Source organism: Drosophila grimshawi, unplaced genomic scaffold, assembly GCF_018153295.1.
Source record: "Drosophila grimshawi isolate 15287-2541.00 unplaced genomic scaffold, ASM1815329v1 contig_1367, whole genome shotgun sequence".
NCBI classification, from domain to species: domain Eukaryota; kingdom Metazoa; phylum Arthropoda; class Insecta; order Diptera; family Drosophilidae; genus Drosophila; species Drosophila grimshawi.
In genome coordinates, this window is record NW_025062889.1 from 13,051,339 (window position 1) to 13,078,859 (window position 27,521).

General features: G+C 39.1%; 1 protein-coding gene across 1 annotated transcript; it reads left to right on the top strand.

Moving 5' to 3' along the window:
• On the top strand, positions 1–27,205 carry LOC6559755. The gene is made up of 10 exons (XM_001986620.3): positions 1–31; positions 9,765–9,912; positions 15,859–16,016; positions 21,922–21,994; positions 22,229–22,396; positions 22,509–22,707; positions 23,085–23,413; positions 24,487–24,571; positions 24,634–24,963; positions 26,893–27,205. Exons 2-10 carry the CDS (start codon positions 9,796–9,798, stop codon positions 27,000–27,002), a joined length of 1,569 nt encoding a protein of 522 aa, XP_001986656.1. The 5' UTR covers positions 1–31; positions 9,765–9,795; the 3' UTR covers positions 27,003–27,205.
• Positions 27,206–27,521: the final 316 nt, after the last annotated feature.

The window sequence follows — 27,521 nt, forward strand, 5'->3', positions numbered from 1 at the left end:
AGCAACTACAACAAAAGTAATTGAGCAAAAGGTGAGTAGCATGTCAGAAACGCATGCAACAAACATAGTGCTGCATGCAACACGGCTGCACACAGCCCTCGCATTCGCCCTGCAAAAACATGGCGTATGCGTAACATTTAGCCCAAAGCGAATGCATTCATATTCACACGCCGCACAGCCATGCACTGTCAGTGTGTGTGTGTGTGTGTGTGTGTGTGTGTGTGTGTGTGTGTGTGTGTGTGTGTGTGTGTGCTTATGTGTGTGTGTGCTTATGTGTATTGTTGTGCACTTCCTGCTACGCTTAAATTTTGTTTCATTACGTTTTATATCATATTCAACCTTTGCTACTTTTTAAGTCAAGTTTTGGTTTCGTTTTCATTTTCATTAAAATATAAAATAATATGTTGTACGTTTCGAGCCGAAGACGCAGCTCAGCTCAAGGTTGTCAACGTTGTTGCTGTATTCGTAACTCATCGTCCAAGACTTATATAAATGCTAACTAAATGTATATTTATGAGCTACGCGCAAACAAAACTGGATATGTTTTTAGGATTAATTAAAACTGTTAGTCCAGAATTAACAATACAATGTCAAGCTGTGCTTCAGGCCGCCGTTTAGCTAGTTAGCTAGTTGGCTAGGCCCAAGCCCATGTTGGCCCTGAACAATTCGAGATACATCGACTGATGAGTCGTCATCATCTCTGCCAGTCAGCACGCCTTCGAAACAAATGCAGTTAATAAAGCAGCGACGTGCCTAAAAATGTAAACGAAACAAAAAAAAAAAGTCCAACAACAAAAATTAAAAGAATTGCAGTAGGTGTTGCGACAATTGTCGAGGAAGGAAGTCGCAGTGAATTGCAGTTTGGCTTGGCTGCCAGCATCGGCTCTTTGTGGGAGTCAATTAGTGTGCGCAAAAATGTAAATGCAACAACAACGGGCAACAACAGGCAGCAGTTGTATCAGCGAGAGGCGCCCAATTATTCAGCCATAAATGTAAACAATCACACAAAAGACCTTAAGTAGAAGAAGAAGCTGCCGGCAGTCAAAAATATACAGAGGGAGACGTGTTGAAAATGCACTAACCAAGATATGCAAAGTTCACTTGGTCTGTAGACCAACTAGCTGTTTCCCGCAGCCCCCCTTTGGCTTCTATGGTAAGAACCATGAAAAGGAAAAACAAAACACTACGACTTCAGACAATAACGTGGCAATTTAATGGGAAATGTCAGTCACAGGCGTACGGCAACAGTTGACTTCATTTTCTCAGAAGCAACAAAAGAAAAACTACAACAACATTATGCATGAACAAATGAGTTTTCGTGAGCGCAGACATAAAAAAAACGTGGCAAACTTACAAACGCAATGACAGCAACCAAAAAACAACACTACAACAACAATGACACGAAAACAAACGATTCGAATGCGCAATGCAAAACAATCGACAGATATATATATATATATATATATATATATATATTGTATATATATATATATGTACATTTGTGTATATTATCTGTTAAATTTAACGTGTACCGTGTCAAAGTGCATGTCTGCGAACTCCCTTCACTCGCTCAGACTTAAGATCGTCAACATGCCAATATTTTAGTGTCATTTTTATATGGTAAAGATGGAGATTATTGATACCGAAGCTTTGAGCGAACAAAAATAAAACAAAACGGTGTCACACTTTTGTCTAGCCACATTTCATTCTTGTGCTGGCATTTCTTTTGATACTGCTTACAAATGCGCTGCGCATTTTTATGAGCAGTCAATTCCATCGACTTCAGCTTTGATTTGTGTCTGTGTGTTTGTGCTGCCAAAGTACAATTTATGGTCTTTGTTCATTAGTATCGCTGTAAAAAATAGGTTAATTAGATGCAGGGAACATGCAAATTTCATCACACACACGCTCTTGGAACGTGTAGCCAAATTTAGCTTTTGATAGGTTAAGTCCGAATATTCCAGAAAATCTTCATAGAGTGTGTGGAAATTGCCAGTTTCGCATCTGGTCACACAGTTGGGACACAAAGGTGTTATTAACTAAATAAAATTATCATATTTACAAATCTGTTTGCCTAATTTATTTATATTTACCCGCACCCCTCCCTAATGTACATCAGCATGATTTGCTATTACCCAGATACACTTTTTTGACCACAAAAAGCGACACCGTACAAATCTATTGCAACGTGTTGAAAGCTTCATTGCTCGCTATAAAGAGCTAATTAAATTGTTATTGTTGCATTACTTAGATAGAGCCAAGTGACGTGTTTTTGTTATTGTTGATACTATTATTGTGAACGATTAACCAGGTAAGCACTTAGACAGATAGTGTCGGTTTTAGCTGATAGCCTTTAATAGCTTATCGCAGCACAGCAGAGGCAAACCAAATACCAGCTGTGCCCGCAGTCCGTCTTCACTTTGTGCTTTGGGCATCTTTATTAAATATTATATCATTTGGCATTGTTTCGACGAATATAAATTGCATTTTAAGTGCACGCGTAGGCCACAAAGGTGTTTGTTGTTGATTGTTTGGTTTTGTTACCAGCCACAATCGGGCAAACAAAAAGCTTGTTAAACAAACACAGACATACACATACACATATATATATACATACCCTAACACAAACAAATATTATGATCTGTATGCGGTGTTTCTTCACATTTCCGCTCTTCAACAACAGCAGCCGCAGCAGCATCATCATCAATGTATAATAAATAAAAGCCAACTTTCGTGGCTTTCAGAGGGCCAGCGCATTTGAAAAGTGAAAAGCAAGGGAACAAAACAGCTAAATAGCTGACCAGATTTGCTGCTTGTTGATTGCAGGCGTGTGATAAGCACAAATAGCAAAAAAAAAAACCTAAATAGTCACTGCTTTCATTCAACTTTGCTTCATTTATTAAGCGAACTAATGATGGTCAACGTAACTCGAGTAACTCGCAGTTGGAAACTCGCAACTCTCTTTGCATCTTTTTTCTTCAAATGTTGAAAGAAAGAAATTCAGTTTCGTTTTCAAACTCACTCGCTCGTGGAAAATTTAGTGCTCAACGTTGCTTTTGCTGTGGTTGTTGTTGTTTAAGTTGTTGTAGGTATGCTCAAATTGCTTCGTTTACATTGGCTGCACGCCACAGCTCTCCGTTGCCAGACAAGCTCCAGTCAGTTGAAGCGTGCAGGCTAAATGAAAACTGAAAACTTAAAACTGAAAACGAAAGCAGCCGCCAAGTGCTGTTTTTTTTTTGCAAGTAATTTTTGTATTGCTTTGCTTTGCTTTTCACTTCACACCAAAAAAAAAGCAAAATATACTGTTAGTTGTTTTTTGGTCTGGCAAGACCTGCACTAGTCTCTTTTGGTCAGCTCAAGTTTTGGTGATGCCAAAACGTTACGAATCCAAAAAAACGCGCCAAAAAATGCGGAAAACTTTTCGCAGCGTATACTGAAAGTATCAACTTGTTGCTGGAGGAAATTTTGCCAACAGACAGCCCTCTGAACCAGTTATGATAACACCTGCAGTTTGAAATCAAATGTTGTAAGTGCAGCAACCAGTTGCGCTCCATACTCTGCACTGATTTTTCATCTAGCAAATTGATTAATTATGAGAGCGCCGCTCATTAGGCAAACAGTCCCAGAGTATTTATGATGTAACTGTGAAGCTTAATCGTCCGAAAGATAATAATTAAATTTGTGTGCACCATTTTTTTAAAAACTTGACTGATTTAGTTAATAAGTAAAGCAGGGCAGCAGACAAAAAAAAGCATGACTTTTGTACTCATTTGCCTCAACCATGCAAGTTCGTAGCTTAAGTCATTCGATCTGAGCTCATTTTGGAATCATTAAGCATATTTTGTATGTCATTTTTGGCTAGATTAGTGGAGTTAGTGATAATGCAGGAGAATAACAATAACACAAATTCGTTTTCCAGTTTATGACTTAAGTCATTCGATTTAAGCCGATGTTCGAACCATTTGCATTTCCAAGCATGTCAAGTAATTTGTAAGTTTATATTTTGAGAGTCTGTTTAGTGAGCGGGCACGACAGACACTAGATGTAAACGCATGAGCCTAAAAAATAAATACAAATGCCATAAAAATCAATCAACTCTAGTTACAACAGTCCAAAACATCAGCAACAACAAAAACATCGTCAAAATTAAAATGTTAACTCTCGAATTTTCGTTTAGTTCGTTTGCTTTTGAGTTTCTGTCGCCTATTGCGCAAAGCAAAAACACACTGACAGTTACATGATGCCAAAAATATTGTAAAACCTTATGATTTAACATAAGTTCATTCAATAATTGCGTGAATGATGAGAGCCGCCAGATGTGAGCTACGTTGTATTTTTGTGTGTGTTTTCTGAACGGAAATGTGCTTACGAAATGCAATATGCATATATTTTTAATGATTTATGTATTTATGATGCTGCTCCCAGCAGTAGCTGTTGCTGCTGGTGATAATCATGCTTTCTACACCTGATGCGCTCAGGTGTTAAATGGCCGAAATAAAAAAAAAACATCAACAGGTTTCAAGTTCCGCAACACATTTTTTTCGTTTGCAATTTTACTGATATTTTGCACTATGAGCTTCCTATTTATACACGCGATACACCTATTTACAGCAACATCCAAATACTTATTTACAACAACATACAAATACTATGTACAATTTGCATAATGAAAACCTTAACCCCAAACACCAAACACAAAAGACATGCGATTAACTGAACCGTACCAACTTGCCGAGCACTTTCACGGTGTTGTTATGCAAATTAAAGCATTTGATTAGCCATATCCATAGCTGTTCCGACAAGTCTAGAGTACTCGAACAATACGCGTTAAGGCGGCAAATATTTCGAATAATTTTTCATAACGCTCATTTGATGCGTGTGCGTTGATTTAACACATTGCTCGTATTTCCCCACCTCTAACCATTTACCATCTTACGATGGCTTTAAAGTCAATGACTGTTTAATTTAATTTGGCTAGAATTCAATGGCGAATGGCCGCTATCGTCTGCTGAGTGAATCTCTTTCGGAATCTTGGACTTACCCCGCTTGACCTCAGCGGGAATTTCGAGCACACTGCGAAACAATTTCGTTTAGGTTCTTTTCTTTATGATAAAAAAAGGTTTGTTTATTTCTGGCCGTGGCCAATCAATCATGTTTCTGCCCAAGCATACCAACAACAAAATTCTTGAGCCTTGTCACAAGCCCAATAACCAAAAAAAGAGCAAAATGAAGAAGACGAAAGTATCAAATGATTTGCTCCCAGCTCTTAAATGCGCTTCATTAGCGTGACTTTTATGTCGGTTCTGGTTACATAATGAACCAGCCAGCTAATGGAAAACAACAATACTTTCTAAAACAAAAAAAAAAATATTTTGTTTGACCTTAACATATTGTGGCCTGAGCCACATTTGGCAAATGATTTGGCATATTTGTTGTTGGTGCCGCTCATAGGGCGAAACCTGTTGCAGCTAAGTTAAGCTAAATTGACTGCGTGGTTGTCATTTGCCAAATGTGATGGCTCTCAATGCAACATAAACGCCCACATACACACACACATATACAACAAACAACACTTGTTGAGTCGTCAACTAGTCACTTTGTAGAGCTACCCACATCGGCTGATTGTAAACAAATCAGCTACAAAATATATGTACAAGTGCTCAGTGCCAACAGCTGCTGATGCTCTCAACTAGCAACAAACACACGTGCTGTCTGTTTACAGCAAAAATCTCGTGACGCATTCGCATTGCATTTTGAACTCGGCACAAACAATGACAACGTTAGGTAAACGAACTGAAAACTATTTGCAGTCGACTGCCGCCAGCCGACAAATATTAAGTGAAAAAGTGGCCATCATAATGTGAGCGACGACGAATGCAGCCAATGACCGGCGAGTTGAAGACACTACAACGACGACGTCTGTTGCAGCGCATTAGAATTTCCAAGCAGCAGGCCCACTTCACACCCATTTAAAGTAAATTTACATGTCTAATAATTAATATGCAAACGCTGTCTATCTACAATGACTACAATGCTAACTGATGACTGTTTGTCATCGGCAATATGAAAATTCTTTATTGATAGTGCTGAGTCTCGTAAAACAACTAAAATACTCGCGCTTGACTTTCATTCATAAAACCAGCCTACTCAATATGCAATCCGTGTAGCTGACTTATTAATAATGCATACGCAGTTGGTAGTTGGCAGGCCTAGGCGAAGAAAGTTCTTTTCGAAAGTTGATAGTTGGTAGGCTGCAACGAAAAACTCAGGTAACAGTTTTCAACATTAGTTTTGAATTTGTTATGCTGACGTTAAATTCGAATTTTCATAGTTGCCCAGCATCAAATTGCGAAATAGTTTACTTTCTATTTCGACGATCATCAATTTCATGAAGCCAAATGAAAAATTTCAACAGCGAAAGCATTTTTATTATGGCTGCTTGCAGCGCGACAAAAATGTCAGCAGAGGCTGCGACTGATGTTAATGAACTCCACGAATGTTGAGGAAAAATATTTAATAATTGTATTTAAGTTTGACCATGTTTTGATTAAAGCATGTGCAATCATTGCGTTTATAAACAATTTGAAAAGACTTTGCTAATTGTGAAAGTTCATCGTTAGTCAATTTACGTTGAAATTGGGCAGTTTGTTGAAATTTAGCAAATTTGCTTAGGTAAGGTAAGGCTAGAGTTTATTAGGTAGTTAGGAGTAAATAATATATCAAAGGAGTATTAATTGGCATTATTTAAATGATGCCAATTAAGCTGGAAACCGCAGAGATAAAGGTTACTGTTATTATTTTTGTTTTTGTGAAAGTCGTCGAAATTTGTGCGTGTGCTCAACACAGTTAAATATAAATAAAATTCACAAGCAATTTGAAAGTGAATGCGACGGCTGCGATGACTTTGAGATATGCAAGGCTCAATTTTCATCGCAATTCCTGCAGTCAAATGTGAAATATAACAGTAAAAGTGCTTGAAAAAATGCAGTAAAATCAGCAAAGTCAACACTCCAACAGCAGCAGATGATGACTTCATCTTTTACATTGCCATCAAGTGTCCATCAACACTCGATCCCAACGGCTCTTTCGGTCTGTCTTTGTTTACAGAACCCCAATAACAACAACAATAAGCAATAGCAGCGACAAAGAACTGTTCAATAACCCCATGAGCTAAAACACAGACGTTTGCATAGTTGCATTTTCGCTTTAGCTGTTCTTTTGACAGAAATATGCCATCATGTCTTCAGTTTGAACTCCATCCGTTACGAGTCTGTAGGATTTTCGAGCACCACTTGCCAGCACTCCAGAATTCCAGTTATCAGAACTTTCCATCGACCGACAGCAGAGCTCGTTTCAATTCGGTATGCCTTATAAAATGTTCCGAGAACACACTGCAGTATAAGCATTTTAATTTGTTCCATAAAAAAAAACCTGCATAAAAATGCACTCAAATTGCAAGGCAACTTAATTGATCGTCTCGGCCTTAATATTCAAATGTTGGCACTTCCCACTACTTGGCTATACAACCAGAAAGGAATGCGTGTGTTTTGCAAGACGCATCTGAAATACGCGTTTAGAGAACCAATTCGAGTATTCCTCATTTATTCAATTGTTCGGCTATGCATCAATTCTAAAAAGTACATCTAAGTTTGTTCCTTCCTTTATTCATTTCTATATCAAATAACAAAATAAAGCGAGCTCACCCGCATTTAGGGTATAATAATATGTATATCTATGCTATAACCGATTGCTGATATAATTGGCAAGCTGTACACGTAATTGCTCGTCGGGGCACAAACTAGAACACGTCTGCCCGGAGAACTTGTACAAGGCGTACGTGCCATGTCAGAACAACTGAACGGGAGTAGACATTGTGTTCTATATGTGTATGTAAAATAAGTAGGTAGCTCCAGTGTCGGATGCATAAATAACAATAGCAAAGACAGGCTTCATTTATGTACATACGACAATAGCAACAATATCAGCCAAAATTGAAAGGTGCAAAAATGCAGCACTTATTGCAGCTCAATAAACTAGCAGAAAACTGGCGACAAGAGCACAGATGCAGATGGAGACAACAAACGGTGTAAAAAATTGTCAGACATTCGTATAACTTAACGGCTTTTGTTGCATAAATCCAGCAGGCAACATTTGTTATGCGATTGCAATCTATCGCGCAAAATGGCGCCGATTGTTGACAATACGAATCGAGTATGAGTATAAATACGAATAGTAGTATTCGAAATGGCATCGGGTGGCTGCAGTTGCGCAAAAGGCGTTCAAGATTTATGGATATAGCTATGGGACATCCAGCATCCCCCAAAAGTCAGGGATGTCAATCAAGCACTCAGGCAGTCAGGCAGTCAGGCATTTCGGCAAAAGAAAGCTGACAGACAATTATAGACACTAATAATAATGATAATAATAGCAGCAATAACAGCAACAACAACAATAACAATAGCAAAACATCAGCAACAAACAAAGCGTGTAAATATGACATCAGGTTAGCGAACCTCGCACATTTGCATATGAGCAGAGAAAGAGAGGAGAGCCATAGAGCTATATATATATAACTAAAGAGAGAGAGAGGTATGGGAGAGAGTGAAGAGCAATGAAAAATAAATGCTAAAAAGTTTTGCCGCTACACGCGTGAATCGACCAGATTCCGAAACCCCAAGAGGTGATTATTATGCAATGAGCGTTTTTTCATCAACTTGACAAACTGAGCCGTGAAAAAACAAACGACTTGGCGTTTGCTTTGTTTTACCACTGCTTTGTTGTTGTCTCTTTGTCTGTTCACTATAAGGCCTACAGGTGATTTTCATATGTCTGGCTGGCGTTTCGGTATCAGTATCTCTATCTGCAGTGCGTACCCTGAGAGCCAGCCAAAACGACAAATAATTCAATACAAAATTGCATGTTTTACATAAATTCTGTGGTCTGACCATAAAAATGTTAAAGTCACATTGTGCACAGTGATCCAACATCATATACAATTTTGATCAAAAAAAATATTTCTTGTCTTGATTATATACTATTAAACAATAGTATTCACAATTCAACATTTTCTTGTTTTTTTATTATTATTTATTTTCTCATATTTCTGACGAAGTTCATAGTACTTAAAACCCAGAAAAAATTGATTGGATACATTAGAAAATAAATTTTATTTGACAGGGCTTTAAATTTCACAATTAATTACTTGGCATTTTGGAAAGTCTAATTAACTTCCACAGAATTTTTGTTCAAATATGTATATTTTTATTAAAATTTAAATTGAAAACGATATAAATTTATAGAAATGGCAAAAATTAAAATTTAACAACCCTTACCACATATTGTCAGAAATACATTTTACAATCGCAATAACAGCTGGGCAAAGTACAAATTGCTGACAAGGAAGGCTGCAGGTATCCCTGTGAAGTTCAGATCATTATTGGGAAAGAGCAGTTCCCTCAAAGTTTACACAGCTGAGGCGGCCGCATGTGGATGACTTGTATAAAGGAAGTCAGTTCATAAACAATATATGTTATTATTGTGCTTGAGTGCGTTGAACCTTGCCTTTGGTTTTGGGTTCTGTTTGTTTTGCAATTTGGTGCTGCACAGTTTGAGGCCTGTCAGCACAAAGATCTGCGCCCAAAAGAATTATTGACGTACAGTTAGATGGTTAAATACTTGCCAAAAAAAAAAGTGCGGCACACATGAAAGCTAAATACATAATATTCACAATATTTTATGACTTACTCGTTGGTTTTTTTTTTCAGACTCTTCCTCTTGGACCGGCGACTCACAAAAATGGTATCGCGGAGAAAAATATTATCACGTTCGCGAGATGATCTAAACCTGGATCAGACATTCACGCAGCAGGAGGAAGAGGAGGATGTTTGGTATCAGAAAGACAAACTTTACAAGGTAAGCGCCAACAAAATGTTAATCAACAAATGAGATGATGATGCGGCAATAATTAAACGTAAATAATTAAATTAATTCGTTAGAATGCTTTATACGTTTTGTGTGTGTCAACGCTCGCAGTTAGAAGTAGAAGCTACCGAATATTTTAGCCGAGGAATTAAAAACAAAGACGAACATCAAAATAGAGGCCATGGCACGACCACGATTTGAACAACTGACAGCTCAAGAGTTTGACTTCCGCTTGGCCAGTGGCTTTTCTATGATTTGTGGCCATTTTCCACAGTGGCTTATTCTCGACACGTGCAGCGGCCTCATTGAGGTCAGCGTCAGCATAAAACGCACTAAACCTTAGCCACAGGCGATGTTGGTTGTTGGTGCTGTTGTATTGACCAATTGCATTAATTACCGTTAGGCCATCGCATTGCGTTGTGCATTTTTAATTTTGCTATCGCCATTTGGAAGTTGCCTCAACAACAACAACATTAAAAAAAAAAGAAGACGCCGCGCTGCTAAAAAAACACAACAGCCAACAACAACAGCAATAATATTAACGAAATGCAAACGTAACCCTAATGTACAAGCCCAACACGAGCTTGAATTAATATGAGAGTGTGTGTGTTGCATGTGTGTGCGATTGTCTATGTGTGGGCATTTCATTGATTTCAGCATTTAAGCAACAAAATAGTCAACAAAATCCGCGCTAGCTTTGTCTATATCGCTCTATCTCGCTTCCGTCAAGTTTATGCATAGCGGTATATCATGATGGTATGAAATTATATTCCACAATATTGCTTATTCATGATTCAATATACAATATTTTTTATTAATCTTAGTTTAGTGATCATTTGCTATATACACAAAGAATTTTAATTTGATTTCAAGACATAATTTTTAAGTCTCTATTTCCACTGCGATTTGTCATTTCAGTTCGACAATATGCAACTAAAAATAAAATATACACATAAAAATATCATAGAATATATCATTATAGTATAAACGTAATCTTTGTTGCCCGCTCTTCAGCTTTATTTTTGGCAAATACCGCTGCCACCTACACACAAAAAGTTAAAGCCACAACTTGTTATTGTTGTCATAAATATTATGGCTATAATTTAACTGGGTTAACTTCAGTCAGTGAACAATTTAAACCAATCAAAACTGAGCACTTTTATGACCCTCTATCAAATTTATGTATTGTTTTTTTTTTCCTTTCAAACAAATTTGCATAAGACCTCACCCAGTCCATCAAATTTTGATGCAAAAAGTGAAAAGCTTCGCGACACTCTTTTTGTCATATGAAACGTTTGACTCGGAAAATGCGACCGCCCACGCGTTCAACTTAAAAACGCTGAAGCATTGTGCAATTGGCGTGAGCGTCTATATAAATACGTTTAGCAATACAAAAGGCGTATAGTTTTTCCCATGAAGCAGATACAAAAAAAAAAGAATACAAAAACAAATTATGGCTGTATTTTCCTATTGTCGTTGCTTAGCTTTCAGGGCCCTTTGAATTGGTATGAGTAGAGCTCTTTTTCGTTGTTTAGCTGCCAGGCATTTATTGAGCAATCTATGCTAACTGTTGTTGCTGCTATTGGGCCTGTACTATTTTCAATATTGTTTACAAATTTATTAGCTGGGAACAGAGTAAAGACACAAAAGGCTTGTAGTTGAACATACGCAGCGACAGCCAAACAAAAGACTCAGGCAACGAACTTTTTTTGGCTTGCAAACAGAACTTTAAGTGCATAGCGGCAAAGTTGCTGCCTGATTCCCAGACTAGCTGCTTCTTCTTCTAACCACTTTTCCACATAGACGAAAGTGGCATGAAAATGAAAGTTTCAGTTTCGGCAAGCTGACAAGTTTTTGCTTCGTCTCGCTAGCTTGTTTGCTGTTGCTGTCGTTGATTTGCAGTTTTTCCTCTTCCACTTCCATGCGCATGTTTGGCCACTCGTTCACCTGGTTTCGGTTTCGCTGCCACGTTCGCCAGAGTTGTACAACAGGATTGGCTGCCACCGCCAAATCGCGTTGGCGCAAGCAGGAAAAACCGCACTACGTACACATCACACACACACTCACACCTCATACACGCACACACACACACACAAATATAACTTGGCGCGTAATTTAGCTCTTAAACAAGCAGGCCTACAATTCAATGGAAAATTTGTCCGAGTCGCTTTTAATGCCTCTTCATCAAGCATTTTTAATATGCCTTATAAGCAGGCATTTTTCCTTATAAAAATCGTTGGCTGCGTTGAATTTCCTGCTCGGTGAAAATATATTGATTGATTTGCATTGTGATAGGCGCTGACGGAAGACTCCGCCAGCTATTATTATAGCTCCGAACCTGCCAAGACAAAACTATGCATAAAATTAGCATAAATTTGTTTGCGCATCGCAAAAGATAAGCAATGACAGACGTTCAACCCGCTATCCACTTGATCGCACAATTTTAAAATAATATTTATTTTGCTTTCGAGAGCGAACTATGGAAATGGGTCAGATGGCATTTGAAGATCTGCGCTTAAGGGCTAACTCAAATTAAAATTAATAAACACATCAATGGTTAAGTTGGCAATTTCTTTTAGCGACTGCAACCTGTCACAGAAAAATAAATTGATCAAGTCTGCAATAATTTCAAATGATGATTATATCTATTACAACAAAGCTTGCCGCTTGATCGTTCGCTCGCTAGCTCGCTACAACCAACTAAATTCATTTTATTAAATGTCAACTTTGAGAGCTAAGCGCATCTGTTGCCATCTTCAGTTTTCGCTTCAAGCCAAGCTCCAGCTCTAACGGCAAACATCGTTCAGCAGTTGCGCCAAAGTCGTGACTGCAAAAGTTCAACAACATTTTACACAAAAAGTGCAAACTTAATAAACTAAAAAAAAATATTCTCAAGAGTGCCTCAAACAACGACCTGAACAAACTTCCGCGCTGATTGCACTTGTGCACGTGTTTTTGTTGTTGTTATTTCATTTTTATTGTAGTTGAGTGTCAATTATAGAACTTATTAAACCCACTGCTGTCGCAGCCGCAGCCAAAGACAGCTACTTTAATTACACCTTAATGGCGTTTGTGCCCTTTACAAAATGACACACAAAACTAAATTGTAACTTGTGGAACATTTGTGACATGCTGAAAGAGGCGTGGCAGAACTTATAATATGATTGGGTCTCTAGAGGTATGCAGAGCCTATATAACAGTTATTTAAACTTAAAGTACAAATAAAACATTTCTAAATTCGGTTATTTTTGTTATTTTAAAATATCAAATAACATTGGTAAAAGTTAAAGAACATATTAGTCAAATTTTATAATTGGACAATAAGAAAGAAATAAAATATTTAATGTGAGTCAAAACTTCCACAACGTGGGCAGCTGTTCTTAATATCAACCTGATTTTTTAATTACCATTTTGACTTTATTTTGATAATGATGCTAAAGAATTCTGATTTCTTTTTATTCGCCAGTTTTAATTTTTTAAATTTTGAATGTTAGTTTATGTGTGTTTGTGCTTTTAAGGCAGCTAAAACGCCTCTGTAGCATTCTTAGTTACTGGCCTGATTATCGACTTGCGTCAGAGCCAGCAACAATTATTTTATTTATATGTATGATTTTTTTGTGGCTCAAAAATAACATAGTTGATTCGATAATGATTTGCATAACAAATGTGTGCTTACGAAAACCAGTTCAGTTGCTTTTTAAGAATCGATTGGCATTTTGGCCAATACACAAACACACACATTTGTATTTACTGCACATATATACATATAATATGTATTTCAAAGCTGTGCTAATTTTTCATGCACAACAAAAATCAAGACAACCACGCGCCATTGCTATGCAATGTGCCCAGCCCAGCCCAGGCTAACCGGGCTAATTAGAAGCAGCTACGATGGCAACGACAACAAGCAGAACTGCATAAAACAGCTAAAATAGTAGCTGAACTAACCGCAATTGGTTGCAAGATGAACTTCGACATTTTGAGGTCGTCTCATAAAATTTGAGGCAGAAGAAGACGGCCTAGAAATATTGTATAAACTATAAACAGCTACAGCTTGTAACTTGTTTGGGCACATGACACTTAAGCCTACAATATTCTTTTGGAACAGCCAAAAAAAAAAAATTGAAAACCTGTACAACAAAAGTGAATCTGCCCAGACTGCGAGAGACAGAGCTAAAGAAGAATCTATGCGGGTTTGAAGTGAAATCAAAAGTGCTGTCGACTCGCACATACAGCAGCAACAAATTAAAGCTAAAGTACGCCATACATAAGCACATACAGATACATATTTATCTATATATATATGAATATATATACAGCCAAAAGCATACGAAAAGGTTAACAAGTTTTACTACATGATTTATTTGCATTTTTAATGTGCGGCCTGGCCCGCTCGACAGAGTGGCAGCATCTGAGCAGCGGACTGCCTAGACAAGTTTACCACTCGTGTTGTCCGTCCTGCCGTATAATCAACTCGAACGTCAACATGTAGAACTGAACCAAAACCACCACGTTAGATATATATTTGCTTGCCTGAGTTTTCATATTTCTTTTTTTCTTTTTGTAAAGTAAGGCTGAACTCTGCCTGAAAACCACTATAAAACTGTGGGCATGTTGGTTACTGGGCTAATGGCTTTGCTTATGACCCTGTTCTTTGTTCAGGTTAATTGAACTCTTTTATTATCCGTCCGCCTGAACATATGATAATGTAGAGCCATTTAATGGCCCGTTGTGCGGCACTTACAGCCTTGATTATAAATGTGTATGAAAATGCGAGAGCGGTACCAGAAGTACACAAACATTCAAATTAAAATTAAATTGTCCAGTTCTTTATGCTAATCTTATTACTAAATGGAACAGCTCATTGATTTATGCAAGTAAAAATTATATAAATTCATTATGCTTTTTTACTGATATTATTTGGAGGAACTTAACAATAAAATTAATAAATTCATACAATTTATACATTATTAAATTTTTTTTAAACCTATTAGAATATACTTTTTATTTAAACAAAAAAAAACAAGATGCTTTAATTGTTGCTATCCAGATTGTTACAACATTTATATTGTACCTTGTTTAATTATGGCTTTTTAATGTGATAACGATTTTATTATTTATAAAACAGCCCCTTCAGCTGTATAATCAGATATGCACACACATGTACACATGTGCTACATACCTCTAAATATACATATTTATATAAAAGTATATTAAAATGTAAAATATGCGTTGTGCACTTAGGCATGACGCAAGCGCAAACGGGTTGCATTTTCATTTCTTAGTGCAATCGAAAGCCTTGCAGCACTTTAAATATCTGTGCACACACACACACACACACATATATATAGTCGAGATATAAAATAGCAACAATAACAGCAGTAAACGCCGTTGTCTATAATTTTATATGTCTTGCTGCACCACGAATGGCTGGCGCGCCAGCTTCGTGCCAGCATTTGCTCCGATTTGATTTTAGCTTTTATTTAACAAACTACAGCAAAACAACAGTAACAGAAAAACAGACACAGGCGCTTTTAATGGCAGCCAGCAGTAACCAAAATACAAAAGCAACACACAAAAAAAGCAATAGTAAAAGTAAAGTGAGTGAAAAACAACAACGTGAAAATAAAAACACAAACGCAAGCGCCCAACAAGGCCGTTCACTTCGGTTGGCGAAAAATACATACACACACACACACATACACTTGTGCACTCTGATGGAAAGTGAAAATTGCTGGCATTAGTTGCATTTGCAACAGTTGCAGCAGCTTTTTTATTTTTGGTTTTTCTTTTGTCTACAGCAAGTTACTCGCCTAAGTCTTTTGTGTATTGCCAAAGCAGTTTATGCCACAGTTTAGCACACTCTCATTTTAACACCTCGCTTTATCTCACCATCTTACTCTCTGTCTCTCTCTCTCTCTCTCTCTGATTGTACAGGAACACATACAGGAAGTGCTGGATAAATGGACGCAAATCGATGATGAGATCTGGGCTAAAGTAATTGTGTTTGAGCGCAATCGCCGCGTGGCCAAAGCTTACGCACGTGCACCGGTGCTGACCATCAATGGCTCCGACGATGGCTTCGATGGCATGCGGTAAGTATGCAAATAATTGGTACTACCTTTTTAATTGCACACACCAAACAAAAGGCAAAGAAAAATGTATACAATATAAATAAATGAAGAAAAAAAAAGTGGGGGAAAAAACTCGCGCAAATGATGCCTTTGAACTTTTGGTCAAATGGGTTTGCGGCGTCTGCCCTTGACCCACTGGCAACTAAAATCAGCAGCAGGGAGAAGCCTTACTAAATGTTGTGTTTGTTTTTGTTGAGTTGTCTCTTTTTGTTTTTGTTTACCTAGTAATAATTTATTAAATTACAACTGATGTGCTCCCAAATGGGCAATGAATGAAACTTTGCCAGGGATCGCGTCTGCAACGCCCATTAAATTTATAGTTTAGGTGTTACAATATAATTGCCAATCTGAACTTGTAATACCAAAAGACTTATAATACAAAAAAAAACCAACGGGGAATACATATATATATAAGAGAACCTTCAGCTAAATCGTCGACGAATGCGAATGCAAATTACGACATTTGTGACCTCACTCCCTAGCGGCAATTTGTAGCATGTGAAAATGCCCGAAAATAAAACGAGCGTCAAAAAAGCAACCAACAACAACAACAAGTGAAAATGTTTTAATAATTGCGCGTATTTCAATAAAATGAGCGATTTCCGTTGCGCGGCAATTTAAGTTTCTTTATTTTTTTTTTGTCTTCTTCTAAGAATTCTAGTTTTTGGTAACCCAGCTAAGCACTTACTCGGTTTTGGTTTTGATTTTGGCTTTGGCTGCAGTTTTTTTTTCGTAGCCAGGTACACTAAACTATACTATACTATATTGCTGCTGCAGTTGAGGCTAATTAACATATTCCGTCTCAAAATGATTTCGTAGTTGCGTGCCAGAAATTGCAAATGCCAAACGCTTTTGCCTCAATTGCTATGCCAATTTTCAGCACAGCCCACACATTCAAACATTGGAGTGCATAGCTCTTGACGATCGGCACTCGCTTACTCCCAGCCAAATGTCAAGAAGTCTGCATAATGGAGTTAACTTTTCGAGTAGTTATATATATACATTCATATAAGCACTACAATGAGCATCGAATGCATAATGAATTAGTCCATAAATGTGCTGATTAAACGCACAGCCAACAATTCAAGTTTATTGCTAAAAACGTTATCTGGTTAAGAGTAGCAACAAAAGAGCAACAACGTCTACAACAAAAACAACAACAAGGGCTGCAATGAGGCCAAAAAAGGGCATTGCTTACAATTGTTGTTGCATGGCGGCTTCCTTTGTGGGTCGCACAAAGCAATGAAATGAAGATGCTGCCACTAAAATGTCAACGACTACAATAATACTTAATAATAAAAACAACAACAACGCACAGTGGAGCAAAAATTAGGTACAATACAGTTAAGGCTGCAGCCACGTATTAAATATAATTATGTTTACCAACTATAGGCCATAAAGAAATAATTAAAAGTAAAACATGCCCAATTATGAGATACCCTGTGCCTGCCTTTATTGAAAGACAAAGCTTGCAGTTATGAGAGTTCTAAAAATAGCTACAAAAAACATAATACATTTTCTCTCTGCATCTGCCGACAGACTCAATGGTTACAACATTAAATAATCACACATAACTAGCTCTGCCTCTTACTTATTTGTATAAGTGCAGGGTATCAAAAGTCAAACAAAATTCAAAATAATAGCGAAAGTCATTCGTTTGTTCGTGACGAGGTCATCAAAGATTGCCAGATGCAAATTGCAATTGTCAGTTTGCTGCTTAAGCCGCTGCAGCGGCTCCTCTTTCTTTTTTCATCGAAGCAGCAGCATAACGAGTATTTGTTGTTGTTGTCAGTGTGGTTGCTATTGCTGTTGGCTACTTGTTTATGTCAATTGCAGGTTAAATATATCTTGTGTGGTGGGGAGGGAAATTGGGGAAAAATGAAACTGATTTCGAGTTGAAAGTGTCAAGTTAATCAATTGACATGGCGCTGACTTCAAATAGCCAACTAGCTGTGGTTTGTGTGTGGTCCGTTTAACCCTTGTCTTTTGTCTATTTTAGCAATAGGTGTAACTAGCCAGACTCTTGTTGTTTAATTAGCAAACAATTGCTGTTCTTGATGCTGCTCGTGCTACTGTCAGCCCTTGTTAGCATTTAAGTAGCATTCTGCCATCCTCTGCTGTTTGTCAATTTAAAAATAGGCATTGCATTTGAATGTTACATAGATTTTGCTATCATATGCATAGCGCATTTTATTCCACACGCAATGTTTTTCATTGGAAATCTGGTTAAATGCAAATGAAACCCAAGCGTTTAGCAGTTACTTGCTTCGAGCGACACACAACTCATAAAAGCCTTGGCTTTTTCAAGTTTAGATTCTCTGAATTTCAGAATTATATATTAAATTAAGAATTAGTAACGTTAACAGTCCAACATTTATCGATTAAACCAGTTTCGTGTTGACTTTCACTGCAGACATTTTGCCAGCTATTAAAACTTCCTGAACTATGTATGCTAATGCGTATTGGACGTGATTACTTGTTTCTCATGACGAAACTTTGATAGCAATTAAAAGTTAGCTACGCTTTGCCACAGAAAACCTGTTTTTAAAAACAAAATGGGACAACTTCAAATGAAAATGTTTACATTTATTTACCAAAAATTGTATAAACTGTGAAAAACATATCGCATTCTACAGAAAAAGGCAAAAAGCATATTTATTTTTAAGGTAGAAAACAAAATGTTTTTAGCTGTGGCCATGATAAAACTACAAAATGTTAAGCAAAATATATACATTAATAAACCTTAACTTATATATCTTGAGCTAGTATATATATGAAAGATTATCTGTGCTAAGCAGTAAAGTAGAAGATTACCAAGTTGAATTGTGCTTCCTTATTATATTTGAAATTAAGTGCATGCAATTTGGAATAGTCTTTTACATGCCGAAAGGGTAACTCATTTTCGGTGCCAGAAATTCAATAGCGCTGCCGTGTTGCATGCTGTCGATTGGCAATTTTCACATCTAGTGACTATAGCTTGAGTGTGTTGCCACTAGTGTTGTATGTAAATTAATTAATTAGGCTGCTGTGGAGGCGTTGCGCCAAATGACACGCAGCAGATGCTAAGGACCACACATTTGTTACAGCATCAGCAACAGTTGCAACTGCAACGCGGGTTTTTTTTTTGCACAACAAGCGCATTTAATTAATGGGCAAACCTCTTACACATTCATGGCCAGACCACTTACATGTCTGCTATTATCTTGTGCAACAATTGAATCGGCGCCAGTATAAATTTTGCTGCTTATGACAGTTAGCGGCTGCTGTTGCCTGTTCCTGTTGTTGTTGCTGCCGTTGCGTGGGCGTTGCCAATCAAAAAATTTGCATGTTGCGGGCAAACGGTTAAAATCAAATAATAATACTGGCGGCAATATCGGGCGCAGCGTGTTATAAACAGGGTACCTTCGACCATTTGATTGCAACATTTCATTTCGTGCGAATCAAAAGTGAGGCAAAAAAGGCGCGACCCACGGCTGGCCAAGGCCACGCTTCAATTTACAGCACACAAAAGACAGTTATTTTTCTCTTTGGATTTGCTTACAATTGAAGCGGATAGGAGCCAGCGCTTGGCACACGTGCCAATTTGTCTAATTTTTTTTTTATTCCATTTAGTCGAGAACAGTAGTGTGAATTGGCCTTCGCAACGATTAAGGTGCGACCAGTAGTTGTCTACGAGTAGATAATCGAATTGGAGCAATTTATAACTACGTAAACTTTGAAGCTAGTTTGCCAGCTCGACTGAGGCTGTCACGTTTGTTGCCTAAGTCATTAGTTTTGATAAATTTACTTGCATTTATTAGAGCGTCTGCTTTTCTCTCTCTCTCTCTCTCTCTCTCTCTCTCTGTCTCTATCTCTCTCTTTCTCTCTCTATCCATGTTTTACATTATGCCGTGCATTATTTTTAGCTGAACCGGTTGTTGCTGTTGTTTTTGTCAGCTTTGTTTTACTTTTTTCTGTGCCTGTCCATGCAAAACTAGCCACAGGTCACAGCGTTGTCAGTGCCAGTTTTTGGAGCGCTCGAAACCAGTTGCCGTTAACTGCACTGTGGCTGCCGCTTCCTTGAAGAAGCAACAACCGCACCACCAGCTGCAGCTCCCCTCGTGCAAAGTTTGACCCACTGCACACGTTTAACTTGAACTCCAAAATTGTGGAGCTTCTCGCGTTGCTGGCCAAAACCCGCTAAGACTTGGACTCTCGCTTTCATTGGCAGCCGTAAAAATGCAGCACAGAGCACAAAGACTGTTGGCAGCTGGCCTGCCTTTTTGCCTTTCGCATTTTTAGCTCATTTAGGCGTGTCAGGTCCAGTTTTTTTATATGCATTTTTTATGTATTTTATAGTAGACGACCTTGCAACCGATATGTATGCATGCATATATATGTGTATATATAAAAGTTGCTGTGTGTTGGCATATCGAAGTGAACGCAACTGTTGTGTCAGGCCATGCATTGGTAACTAAATGTGTGTGTGATTGGCAGTGGGTTTGCCTGGGGTTGGGCATAGGTTCTCTCTTTTCAATACCAGTTCATCTCTTGCTCTGGTTTTTTGCATTCTATCTTAATAACGCTTATCGGCCTGGCTGGAATTAAACGAAGCATTTAATAACAAAAACAAAAAACAAAAGAACTGCAAATCCGCTTTGTTTAGGGACAACCTTGAAAGGCACACATCAGCAGCAACAACAGCAACATCAGCACTAGTCCATGTCGATTTCATTTCATGGAAACTTTGACACACATTTCAACGGTTTTTACAACCGTTTAACCAATAAATCAACGCCAAGCAGCCGCAACGTCAACGTCGACGTCGGCAGATGTTACGCGCAGAACTAAGGCACATGGCCAAATGCCAACGGCAATTGCTGCCGTTCTTTAAGCTGTTGCGATCTGGCTGGCAGCACAGGCAGCGCTTCATTATACAAATTAACATAAAACATAATAGTGACAGAGCGGCGTCAAGTGAGCTTGGCAGCAGAGACAGGAGCAGTGCAGATAACAGCAACAGCAACAGCAACAACAACAATGAGCGCTAGAACAACAACTGTTGCTGCCGGCAGCAGCAGAAGCAGCAACAGTCTGTGGCAGCCTCAGTCATGCGGTGGCCTTTTTGCAAACGACAATTACAATTAGCTTCGTTTCATTGTTTTGCTTTCTGCTTGCTGCTGGTGGGTTTGCCGTTTGCGGCTTCCTCTGCAGCTTCTTGTTAGCATTTTAGCCGACATTTGATTCGACCTTAAGCTGAAAAATCAAAACAACAACAGCCAAGTGTTTGTGCTGCTTACGCTTCCCGCAGTGCAGTATAAAAATATGTGAAAATGTGCTTGACAGTTTCTTTTTTGGGTTTTGTTTCGTTTCTTTTCGGCAAGGCTACATAAACAAAAGACCTGGGCAACAAACTTGACTATCTATTGAACATGACTCAGCTGCAGGCGCGTTCTGCAATTAAACAAGTCGATGAAAAAAATATGAAATGTTTATTATAGATTTTTTCGGCTGCAGCTGCCGCACATTGCGGCAACCGCATAAATCACTGTCAATGCGAATTTGTGGCAGGCGAATGCACAGTTATGTTGCTGCTGTCTGGGGTGTTGTTTTTGGCTGCAGCACAGCCAAATGTTTTGTCAAACGTTTAATGTAACAAAATGCTACAGCAGCCAAGTGACTCATGCACCACTCGAATTCGAACGAGGCCCCACTGAAAGTGAACGTGCCACAAAGTGCTAAATGCGACTGCCACTTTTATTTATTTATTTATTTTGTATTTTGCCTAATGCGGCAGCTGATTGATTTGCAATTATTAAACTGTTGTACGCTTATAATTGTCTAACTGTATGTACATATATACAAATGTTGCTGGTTGTTATTTCAGCATTGGCTTGTGCGGCTTTGACAATCCCATGCGAGATCAGAAGACGGACGAGATGAAACGCGTCATCGGCCAGGTAAGCGTGAATTGAGCTTTATGGCTCATTAAATTGAGCGACACAGTTTCTAAAGAGCGATTCGGCGTCGGCGCCAGCCGAATTTATTTGCATATATATTGATAACAATAAACAGAATTGATGGGCCCACAGTTAAAGCTACAAGGAACAGCCATTAGCGGTGCCACCTGTCAAAATATACAGCTAACTTTAAGTACTCAAATACGTATTTCTTTTATGTATGTACACCTCTAGGGCGTGAAGATCAAAATGGACGATGCTGGCAACATACTTGTTCGTCGCTATGCGAAAAGCAACGTTTTTGTTAAGAGCACCGCCAGCAATCCCAACGAGGAGACCTCCATTGGTGCCGAAATATTGAAGCTGCCAAATCAGGCTCTCGAAAGCGAAAAAATAGTCAAGGTAAGTTGTATACTACTGCCTTATAAATTGAAATAGTACTTAGTTGTACATTGTACTTCTTACTATATGCAAATTGTGTTATTGTTTACTAATTCGGTTTTGTCGCCTTCAGCTCTTCGACATGAAGAAGTTTCAGTCGAACGTTAATCGTGAACTGCGCCGTGCCTATCCAGATCGTCGTCGCTTGGAAACGCAATGCCTATCGGCAGTGGCCTTTGTCAAATCGGAGAATGACATTTTGGAGTGCCCCATTTGGGTGCTCATTGTGAATGTGGTAGCCATGGATATGCTAAAGAGCAAACTGCCGCCAGGTGAGTTATGTGCAAGTGACTGTGTGTGTGTGTGTATGTGTGTGTATGTGCGGGTCTCTTTTTTTGTATAAGTTTGTAAGCTTGCATACTGTAAAGATGAGCAAAGAGTACTAGCTCAGATTTATGTATATACTCATTGCTGAAAACATGTTTTTATAATAGATTTGATATTCTAGGATACTGTAAGTATAATAGAATTAATGGGCTGCTTTTAGATATCAAAAAATTCACTTTGAATGTTTGTATTGTTCCATGTGTTTGTCAGTTAACGTGTGTGTGTATATGCGTTTCCTAGTTATGCAGTTATTGATTTATTGTTGGAACCGTTTAGTAAACATGACATTCTGCATCTTCTTCTGGTTCTTTCTCCACTGCAGTGCAACGTCCCATTGTGGACATTAAAAATCGCCCGCGCATACCCATACCAGATGAAGATCCCTACAGTGTTGCGGGCAATGGCAGCAATGGAAGCTCGGGCAGCTCTGGCTTTGGCAGCGGCCACCAGCAGCAGCAGCTGCAACAGCAACAACAACTTCAACAGCAGCAACTTGGAAAACATTTGAATAATGGCAGCAACAATGGTCATGTGGCCGCCACCCGCGAGCAATTGTTACTGCAGACGCAGCAATTGGCGCACAAACGCAGCGAGAAGCCACCCAAATTGCCACCCAGGGATAATGTGTATGCGCACGATCTGATTCCAAAGGTAAGACAATTAGTCACTAAAATGCAGCCAGGTTGCTCAAGTTTTTTGTAGCCAAGTGTTAAAACCATTGTTGTAAGCAGTTGAGTGTGTGCGCGTGCTTAATAAACAAAATTTTGAGCAGCACTAATATACATACAAATATATAATACGAGCAAGAAGTGTGGCAACTAGTCCAGCAGCAGCAACAAAACAAATAACGGGGGTATGTTGGCTATGCTTGGCTACATGCGCAACGCGGGCACTTGCAAAATGGTTTACGGCTCTGGCTTTAAGCCCTGTACTGTGCTCCCCTCCGCACCCCCAATGAGCTAAATTCTGTCAGGCAGACAGAGTGGCTAAAAATACCAGGCCACTTGTTGCGGCGACGATTTCGCTTTTGGACGTCGTTGAGCTTCACCAAGCATTTGGCTTGCATTCAATAATATTCGAATTTCAGCAGCAACAGAAATAACTGCAAACGAATCGCGTGTAATTAATATGCACGGAATGTTGCCAATGGGCCCAACGACCGACCAGCTAATGCTATGGGCCTCTGACTCTGCCTCACAGTCTCTGGCCAGGCTACACAGTTATGGTAACTGTAAGCGTCGCACTCATACATCTACAACAAATACATACATATATATATAGCGACGTGTGCAGCGAAAATTGCTGGCGCACCTTGCGCAAAATGTAGCCATCTCGTTCGTTGCCTAAGTCTTTTGTATTTTTTTGTTGTCTTTCTATAGGTTTTCAGTCATTTGTATTTAAATATTTAAAATTAATGCTTGTTGATAGTGGTGCTAAATTAAACATTTTAAACAAACATATACAACAATTAATATTGTGCAATAACTATAATTAAATATATTTTCAGCCGTACTAAATTCAAGCGAAAATAAATATTTCCGAACTCTACTACTCAAAAAAATGTCGACTTTAAATATTAAATAGATAATTTGGGGCTAATATTTGAACAAAATATGTAAACTCAAAAAAAATATACTTTCCACTTTAACAAATTAATTGTATATAATTTTTATATATTTCAATTTTATTTATTGCTCGTCTAATTGCTTTATTTTCTTTCACAGCCGGACTATGATGACATCGATTTGGAGACCAGAATTAAATTGTCGCGCGGAAAGTCCGACAAAGGAAAGGACAACAAGAAATACGGTAAGACACAATCGCCAAATTGGATTTACAGAAGCAAATAAGTCAAACCTATACTTTTGCAGACGATCCTTATTACTGTGGCTTGCGTGCACGCGTGCCTAACTTCGTGAAATCATCCAAGTCAAAGGATCAAAGGGACGGTAATGGTAATAACATCATCATGAATGGCAACGGAAACAGCAACGGCATCAGCACGCTCACCCAGAAAAAGACATCGATGATACACAATCACTTGTCTGGCATGCATCCGCATGCCCATCACATACAGCAGCAGCAGCAACAGCAACTAATGGCGGCTGCAGCAGCAGCTGCGCATGCCGTGCACCACCAGCAGCCACCGAGTCATCATCCACATCAGATCTGGCAGACGCGCAGCTATGAGAGTGGCATAGGTATTTATAATAAAAAAAAGGGTGGCTATCAAGCCCAGCAAATAGCACCACATCAACTGCAACAACACAATACGCACGCTCTGCAAATGCAAAAAATGCAAATGCAAATGCAACCACAATCACTGCCAACGGACCTTACAGCACCAACAACAACAACAGCTATAGCAACTACAGCAACCAAGACACAAAGCACCACACTGGCGCCGACAGTTAAACACAAACATCAGCACCACCAACATCAGCACCACAAAGCACGTAGCAATCAGCACCTGCACCCACACCAGCCCCACACGCATGTAGTGCATCATCGGCATCAGCAGCACCGCCACTGCCACCGACAGCATCAGCATCAGGCACAGAACAAAAGATACTATCCGCCTGCAGAGTACTATGATGATCTGGAGGCAATGGCAGTGCGTCAGGGTGCACGTCGTCCATCCGTGCAACGCACCCAACTCCCAACCGAGAATGCCTGCAATTGTGTCAGCTGCTATGCGCTGGCACCGCTTTGCGGTCAGGTGCCGGCACCACGGCCACAGCGCAGCCTCAGTCAGCAGCAACTACGACGGCATCAGCGATTGAGTGGTGGATTGCTGGACAAGCACGTTGGTGTGGCAAAGTGGTGCAGTGAGAGCGATATATCGGTGCTGGAGCAGGTGCAGGAGGATGTGCCGACAGCAATGACAATAGACGTGCCCTCATACGACGACAGCTACGAATACGATGACTTCGACATGGACTTTGACATTGACGACAGCATGACGGGCAACACGGAGAGCGGCTATATGCGTCATCCGAGCCACTTGCACCACGACCGACGTCCACGGGCTGTGCAGAGTAATGAGGAGACAGACATGTATGTGGATCGTGCTCAGTTGCGTCAGCTGGCAGCGCCAGCACTGCTCGCCACACGCAACAAATCACAGTCGACAGAGAGCTTCTTTGAGCAGCCCAACGAGGAGGGCTCACTGTACATGTACGGTGGACGAAGGCGTATCGTGGCCAAAAAATCACCACCATCAGCGCAGGTTAACATTTATGAGCGTGTGCCTCACAACTCCCTGGACGCAGACGTTGGCTTCCAGGCCAGCGATAGCCGGGCTACATACTACAATAAACCCAAGTTGCCAGCGCCAAGTTGGCGGGGCAAACGTCAACAGCAGCAGCAGCCGCAACCGAAAGCTGACAAAAAACCCAATGACAATACTAAGAACAATTACAACAACATGAAGCGACAGCTAACGAACAACAACAACAGCAGCGATGCCAAGAAAAACAATGATGACGTCTTGAAAAACAACAAAAATAAATTCAATAGTAAAAACAAAAGTATAACAACAGGCACAGCAGCAACAACAAAGAGTTTAGCAACAACAACAGCGGCAGCAATGACTGCAACCGCAGCAACATCAACAACAGCAGCAACTACAACACCAACAGCACCAACAACAAACAATGCACCGCCGCCTGGGCTGCAGACACAGACGCAAAGAACTGGGCGCACTGCCAGCCGCCTTGACATCAGCGACATGGAATCCATTTATGGCTACCTAAAGCCGCGCAAGCCGCGCAGCCTCAGTTTGAAGAAAATCCAAATACTCGACTATTGAAAATGAGGTTATTTGTTTGGGTTTATGTTATCATCCAATCCACGATCTGGATATGCGCTGTGTATATATATAAATGCGAAATTGCCAATGCTTTTTTGTTTAGTAGCACCTAAAATATACCTTGGTATAGCTAAACCTGTACGAATTTTATGAATACTAACTCTACATTAACTTGGACCCTGGACGGCAAACAGTTTACCTTTACCGTTAACATTGTACATACATGATCATCATCATCATTATCATAACATATATATAATCACGTATATATGTACATATGTACACAATTGCTAATGTCAGTTTGATGCGCTTCTTGTAGATTCCGAGCTTGTCGAATCCCCATACAATCACATCTATGGACGCCATTTACCGCTGCCAACTCGCGGCTATGTACCCACACCACGTATGTTTATTGGGGAATGGGACTGAGACGAGGTGATGGAAGGAAAGAGCTAAATGCTTCGCTATAAACAAACACACTCATAATTGCACCACAATCAGCCGAGCGCCAAGGCACAAAATGATTTTTAATAATGCAGCCTCCCTTGCTGCGAGAGTGCAGCGATAATTTAAGTCAACCAGCTGAGAAAGAACATTTTGAAACAATTTGGAAGGTTCATTAATTAATTAAATTAGCAAAATATTATGATATAATAATAATATTAGGCTAGACCTTAATGCATACCACAAAAAAAATATACATATACTATATAAAATAATATATTATACTTACTATTAATAGCAGCGCATATGATTTTTGTTCTATTATTGAGATTACGAAAGCGCACTTTCAACTTTATATATACATGCATACGTATACAATTATAAAAAGTGACTTTTTTTGCGCAATAACACGCCATTACATTGTGTAGTTTATAGTGGATATTTCTTGTACATTTCGCAGCCTAATTCAAATGATTAGATTATCTTTTGTAATGTCACATTATA

Coding starts and splice junctions, on each gene's coding strand:
- LOC6559755 (XM_001986620.3), top strand. CDS start 9,796: ATGGTATCGCGGAGAAAAATATTATCACGTTCGCGAGATGATCTAAAC. Junction 22,397..22,508: donor AAAGCGAAAAAATAGTCAAG/GTAAGTTGTATA, acceptor TGTCGCCTTCAG/CTCTTCGACATGAAGAAGTT. Junction 24,964..26,892: donor CAGCTATGAGAGTGGCATAG/GTATTTATAATA, acceptor CGCTTCTTGTAG/ATTCCGAGCTTGTCGAATCC.